Genomic DNA, 6,850 nt, shown 5'->3' with positions numbered 1-6,850 from the left:
ACACACACACACACACACACACACACACACACACACACACACAATATATATATATATATATAGCATTTTTTTAAAAATTTAATGGTAGAGAAGGAATTGAGGTAGACACCCATCATCCTTTGGCCTCTCTGTGTACCCGCAGGCACATACAATATATGTGTGCAGACACATCTACACTGTGCAGACACATGCTAAGCACAAAGGTTTGAAGTTCTAAGAGGCACCTTGACAAAATCAGGGTGTCTAGGGCTGGATCCCCTGAAGCTCTAAGGGAAACTCCATTCTGGTTTCTCAGCATCCTCTAGCTAGTGACCTCATAACTCCTTTCTGCCTCTGGACTCTCACATAGCCCAGCCTAGCTCCAAATTCACTACAGTCAAAGATAATCCTGAACTCCTGATCCTCTTCTCCACCTCCCTAGTGCTGGAGTGACAGACGTATAGTACCCAGACCTTTTACAAAAGCATTTCCAGTGGACCTCAGCTCCACTAATGAAGGTCGCACCAACTGCATATCCAAATAAGGTCATGTCCTGAGGGTTCAAGAGGGATGTAGTTTAAGGGGAGACCCAGTCAAGCCAGAATGCCCCCTTCCCACCTCAGCTACCAGTCACAGAAGTGTAGAGGAGCAAATGGCAGTCCCTCGGCTTCCAGCCTCCCTGGAGGCCTGAGAGGAGCTGCTGGCCTCCGGCTGGCGACACAACATAGCGCGTACCTTCTCCCTGAACTCATGGGACACATAGTAGTAGATGAAAGGGTCTACGCAGCTGTTGAGGGTGCTGAGTGCCAGGCTGGGCACATAGGCTCCATAGAGATTGCCCCAGGCCTCAGGGCTCGGGTTTGAATAGTGCAGCACCAGCAGCACATTGCTAGGTGTGAAAGAGGCCACTGCCGAGAACAGTACCAGGGCTGTCAGTCTGAGTGCATGGCTGTAGCGCTGGCCATTGGCCGCCAGTGCACGAAGGGTGGCTCCATAGCACAGGCCCATGGCCAGCAGTGGCACGAAGCAGCCCAGGACAGCCAGGCAGATGAAGGCCGGTCTCCAGTGGGAGGTCTGCTCAGTCAGGGGCAGCGCATCATGACACAGCATGCGATCGGAGCCAGCTAATCGGAAGGTCTGCCGATGCAGAGTGAGAGGCAAGGCCAGGGTGGCTGCAGAGAGCCAGGCCACCAAACAGAGTCCAGTAGTGAGGCGTTGACCACGCAGTGCACGGGCCCGCAAAGGATGCACCAGGGCCAGGTATCTGTCCAAGCTGACTGCAGCCAGCAGCAACACTGAACCATACATGTGGCCATAGAGGGCAGCTGTGGCCACCCGGCAGGCAGCCTCACCAAATGGCCAGCGCTGGCCACGCAAGTGGTAAGCCAGTCGTGGTGGCAGCACCAGGGCCAACAGCAGATCAGCCACTGCCAGGTTCATGAGCAGAATGGTGGATGGCAGGCGTGGCACCCTTGTGGCCAGCACCCACAGCGCCAGCCCATTGGCAGGCAGCCCCACAGCCACCACAAGCCCATAGAGGGCAGGTACCAGCCTCGTGGGGACCCACCCCAGCAGCAGTGCTTGAGAGCTGGCCGGGAGCTCCAGCGTGTCACTGTCGTTGGCACAGAATTTGCCCGGGTAGCCTCGTGGATTAGGCTTGTCTGAGGACTTCGGCTCCTTGAGTTCTACTGTGGGACCCAGAGGGCCTTCTGTGGGAGAGAGGGGACATCAGTCAACCACTGCTCTGCCCTGCCTTTAGGGATACAAGATGAAGGAGAATAGCCTTGAGAGTCTTAGGCATTGTGGGTGCCTCAGTGTCCCCACTCCAGCACTCAGTTAATGGAAGGATACAACCCAGTCCCAAAGGCATGGAGTTTAGGGACCTAAGACTGTAAGCCTGCTCAGCAATAGCTCCATTTCTGATCCACCCCTTTAAGGGACACAGTCACTCACCATGGCTTCCCCTGGTACTCTCTACATCATCGTAGATGCTGGGGGTCTGGATGCCCTCTGCCAGGCTGATGCTGAGCCCCAGCACCAAAGGATACAGCAGCGGCCAGCACATGCTGCCAGGATCAGAAGCTTTCTGGGCTGCAGCCTGGGACTTCCTGCCCTGTCAACTCCACCCTCGGCTTCCGGAGTCCTTGTGGGGAGCAACTGCACCTTCGGGGAGACAGCAGAGCTCCCACCCCCATAGACCCATTGGGATCTGCTTGCTCACCCTGGAGCCCATCGAAGGTCCCTGTGTGCACTCAGGAGGTCTGGGTGTCCTGCCTAGGTCTCTCTCTCCAAAATGTCTCATAAAGAACTGGGCCAAGGATGGGAGAAAAGAGTCCTAGGCTTCAGCCTTACTCCCCACCCCCTACCAAATCTCCACAACATCCCCCACCTCACCCAGCCCAGGAAACATCTGTGGATCAAGTGGCCACTTCCTGCTGGCTAGTAACACAGCTCCTGTTTAGATAACAATCCAGCCTTCCTCCAAGTCATCACCATGTGGGATTCTTAGCCCTTCCAGAAGCCACCCACTATTTCCTATCTGTGGCTGGCAAGACAATAACTCATCCCAGTGCATCCTGGCTCTGTTAAAGCAGACCAACAAGCGACACACAATGCCAGCAGGTAAAGAAGGTGCTTGCCACCAAGCCTGATGGCCTGCATTCGATATGCAGGGCCCACATGGTGGAGGGAGAGGGTGAACTCCCACTCTCTGGCTCTGTCCTCTGGCTTCCATATGTACATCTTGGCATCTGAATACACACACAAGCACACATACACATAAATTAGGGTAGGCATGGTGGCACAGCCTTTAATCCCAGCACTCTAGGAAGCCAAGGTAGGCAGATCTCTGTGAGTTCAAGGATAGCCTGGTCTATGTAATAAGTTCCAGGACAGCCAGGACTACATAGTGAGACCCTGTCTCCAGACGGACGGACAGACAGATGTAAGTGAAAGCTAAAGCCATATCAACAATTGTTGTTGTCCAGAGTACCCTAAGTCCTCTTGGGGGATGTGCTAGCTGGTTTTGTGTATCAACTTGACATACACTAGAGTCATCAGAGAAGAAGCCTCAATTGAGGAAATGTATCCATGAGAGTCAGCTGTAAGACATTTTCTCAACTAGTGATCAATGGGGGAGGGCCCAGCCCTATTGCGGGTGGTACCATCCCTGGGCTGGTGGTCCTGGCTTCTATAAGAAAGCAGGCTGAGCAAGCCATGGGGAACAAGCCAGTAAGGAGCACCCACCCCTCCCTGGCCTCTGCATCAGCTCCTGCCTCCAGGTTCCTGCCCTGTAGGAGTTCCGGTCCTGATTACCTTCAAAAATGAACAGTGATATAAAACTGTAAGCCAAATAAACTTGTTCCTTCTCAACCTGCGTTTTTGGCCACAGCGTTTTGTTGCAGCAACTGAAACCCTAAGATGGGGTCACCCTGCCATCTGGATGCCTCTCTTGTTCCAGCTCCTTGCCAGGAGTAAAGTGAGATTCAGGAATGAGGCCCCTGTGTGAGCGTGGGGTCTATGCCCTTCCATATGCCTGCTGTAAGGCATTCAGTGTAAGTGTTTGAGTGTGGGGACCCTTGGAGGCACCAGTCACTGGCCCTCAAAGCTCCAGGTGTGACCTGTGCAGTAGGTGGCCTGACCTCAGCAGAGGGCCCTGAGCTGCCTTGGTGTCCTAGACACTTTGGGGAGTTGTTACAGGCACTGCTCAATTGGGGACTCTGTGTTCAGATGAGGTGGTGGGCAAGTCTGTTATCTCAGCATTTGGAGGCTGAGGCAGGAGAATTGCAATTTTGAGTGCAGCCTGGGCTATGTGATGACAAACAGTCCACAATAACTGGTTGGAAGAGGGTTGGTATGGAGATGTTACTGTGAAAGCATAAGGACCTGAGTTCAAATCCCCAGCACCCATGTAAGCAAGCTGAGCATGGCAGAACACATCTGTAAACCGCAGCTGGAGAGAGAGGGGTCCTGAAGGTTCACTGGTCAGTACACATAGCCCATCAGTGAGCTCCAGATTCAGAGAGACACCCTGTCCCGAAAATAAAGTTGAGTGCTAGGGGAAGACACAGCACTTAGACCTCTGCCCTCTGCATGCACATACACAAAGCTTTCCGCAAAGGGGTGGGGAAGGGGGAGAAGAGACTGAGGTTCAGAGAGGCAGGTACACACATATCTGAGGGAGTGGAGCTCAGTGCCACTCTGCATGCTGAAAACCCAGGTTCATGCCTAGCAATGTAAAACACAAGTCTGCTTTCAAGGACCCCTGTGCCCTTGGAGGAAAAGGCTAGTCTCTGAGGGTGTGCTGGATTCTGGGGGCCAAAGTGTAGAAACATGAAACCCATTTAGGATGGAGGAGCAAAGGCCAGCACAGCCATTTCCAGCCTCATCAGCCCTAAGCAAGCAGGATGTGAATGAGCAGAGCAGTCCTATAGCTTAGGCCCTGGAGTGGAAACAGGCTTGAAATGCCAGGGGTATGGAGGATCCAGCCTTCTCAGGGACAACCAGGGAATGGAGGTTTGCTAAGTGTATGTGACCCAAAAGCTTCTGTGTCTGGAGCTGAGGCTAGTCACACACACACACACAGAGGGGGGGGTGGGGTCTGGACCAGGATGTTTGTGTCCAGGGTGGGGTGGAGGGAGAAGCAGGTGAGGAGGGGTGTCCATCAGGATCAGCATTGAGACATGTAAGGGCAAGGCTTGCTGAGGACAGAAAGGTCTCCGGTTCCAGCCCTAAATAAGGAAGGGCATTCACCACATCCACCATGTGTAAGAAACTTGAGGAGACCTTAGTGTTAAGTGAACTAAGGCTATCTATGGAATTTTCTTCAGACACACCAGAAGAGGGCATCAGATTCCATTATAGATGGTTGTGAGCCACCATGTGGGTGCTGAGAACTGAACTCAGGACCTCTGGAAGTGCAGTCAGTGTTCTTAACTGCTGAGCCATCTCTGCAGCCCCAGCTTTGAACTTTTAAGTTACTGTTAATGCTGGGTTTTGTGTGACCCAGTCTCAGTCTCCTCCACCACACACATAACTCATGATTTTCTTAGTTGCTGTGGAGATCAATAGAGAGTGTTTAAACTGGAGTTAGATGGGTGTGAGCCTCCAATAGATGCTGGGAATTGAACCTGGGTCCTCTGCAAGAGCAGCCAGTGCTCTTAACCACTGAGCCATCTCACTAGCTCCTCATTATGAATGGTTTCTGTTGTTGATGGTGGTTTCTTTTTTTTTTTTTTTTTTTTTCCTCTAAACAGGGTTTTTCTGTGTAGCCCTGGCCATGCTGAACTCTCTGTAAACCAAGCTGGCCTCAAACTCAGTGATCCTCCTGCCAGGATGGGGCTTAAAGGCCTATGCCACCACCACCTAGTCCCAGAATAATTTTTTAAAAAGAAATCTGTTACAATGTAAAGTAGTTTGTGAGTAAAGCCCAGTGTATGTGGCTTTTTTGTCTCCTTCCACCAGGTGGAGCCTGGGGATCAAACTCAAGGTCCCTTTAGTCACTGTACTAAGTGTCCACACCTCCAAATTAGTTTGTAGAATCACAACCCAAGTGTGAAATAGAGATGCCTCTATTGAATGTGAAAAGATAATTGGAAGACTATATTCTAGGAAGCACTCCCAGATTGAGGGAACTGCTGTCCCTTTGGGCAGTTTCTGCCTCGCTAAGGAAGGACCTTGGAGGGGCGGATGATGCCACTTGAGACTTAGCTGTGTGCAAGACCTGGCTGGGACTTTTGTAGGAAATGACGAAGGACCCTGAGGCTTGGCATCAATATTTAACTTTAATGTGCAAATAAATAGAAAAAAAAAAACCCTACATTCAAAACAGCTGCAAATGGAGGTCAAAGCTGGAACAGAAATTGCTCAAAAACGTTAAGGAGCAGATCCCCAGAAGCATGCAAGTGTGCCCGGGCTCCCCTCTGGGGAAGGGAGGCCCAGAGGGTCTGAGGCGGCTTGGGGTCCCCACGTGCAATGCCCGTCTCAGGAAAGTAGGATGTGCCCAAGATGCCCATGGATCCTTTGAGAGGCACACAGCCAGGCCTGGGCAGGCACACCTGCTCCCCAGTGCCCAGGCCCGGAGTAAAAAAAAAAAATACAAAAAAAAAAACAACAACAAAAAAAAAACCAATTAACAAACAAACAAAAAAAAAAAAAAACGGCTCAGGAAACTTTGAGAACAAGTGCTCTCTGAAACCTTGGGTTTGGCATGGCGACATGGCCCTGCAGAGGGCAACTGTAGGGACAGCGGGTGGTTCACAGGCCCACAGGAAGGTCTCTCCCGTGGGAAGCCAGGGAGCTGCTGCTTCAAAAGTCATGACCACTATGAGCACAGGAAGGAATAAATACATGTGCAAACGTCATCTCGAACTCTGCCGGAAGGGGCTGCCCTACTGGGGACAGTCCCTGGGGTTGCCTGGGGTCTAGTCTACACTGCCAAGAGCTATAGCTCCTGCTTGCTTGAGGTCAAGGTGCGACCCCAGGCTCAAAGTGACAAAAACCCTCTTGGGAGCAGAATATGTGGTGTGTGTGGGGTTCGTGTGCTGGGGGCCCCTCCAGATGTTCAGGGTGAAGCAGGGCGGCGGCTGTACTGCACTCGGTAGCGAGTCACCGGCAGCCCGTGAACATGCGCAGTCTCGCAAAGCGTCTTGCAGGGTACCATGTCCTCCTCTTCCTCACCCATCAGCCAGTCCTGCACCAGCCCTGCCGCCGCCACAGTTACATTGTCCTCCAGCCAGCGACCATGCCACTCCTCGAAGTGCCGGTGGTGGCGCAACAACACCAGGGGCTGCACCTGCGGGGGGTCGAGGGGGTCTGTAAACTCCTGGGGACAGAGTGTGGGTCTCCCAGACTCTGGGTTTTATGGTGAGGG

At 52.5% G+C, this 6,850-nt stretch overlaps 2 protein-coding genes across 3 annotated transcripts in view; both read right to left on the bottom strand.

Annotated features, from left to right (window-relative positions):
* Positions 1 to 48: 48 nt before the first annotated feature.
* On the bottom strand, positions 49 to 2,288 carry F2rl3 (coagulation factor II (thrombin) receptor-like 3). Its single transcript, NM_007975.4, has 2 exons — positions 1,933 to 2,288; positions 49 to 1,688 (listed from the first exon to the last, which is right to left on the bottom strand). Exons 1-2 carry the CDS (start codon positions 2,042 to 2,044, stop codon positions 610 to 612), a joined length of 1,191 nt encoding a protein of 396 aa, NP_032001.2. The 5' UTR covers positions 2,045 to 2,288; the 3' UTR covers positions 49 to 609.
* Positions 2,289 to 5,743: 3,455 nt separating this feature from the next.
* Sin3b (transcriptional regulator, SIN3B (yeast)) overlaps positions 5,744 to 6,850 on the bottom strand; it is a 34,934-nt gene continuing 33,827 nt past the window's right edge. For both annotated transcript variants that reach the window (NM_009188.4, XM_006530789.2), the window contains exon 19: positions 5,744 to 6,772. In NM_009188.4, coding sequence (NP_033214.2) covers positions 6,542 to 6,772 — 231 coding nt within the window. In that variant the 3' untranslated portion in view covers positions 5,744 to 6,541. The remainder of the gene's footprint in view (positions 6,773 to 6,850) is intronic.

The sequence above is a fragment of the Mus musculus genome, chromosome 8 (assembly GCF_000001635.26).
Source record: "Mus musculus strain C57BL/6J chromosome 8, GRCm38.p6 C57BL/6J".
NCBI classification, from domain to species: Eukaryota; Metazoa; Chordata; class Mammalia; order Rodentia; family Muridae; genus Mus; species Mus musculus.
This window is presented reverse-complemented; position numbering and strand designations above follow the sequence as displayed.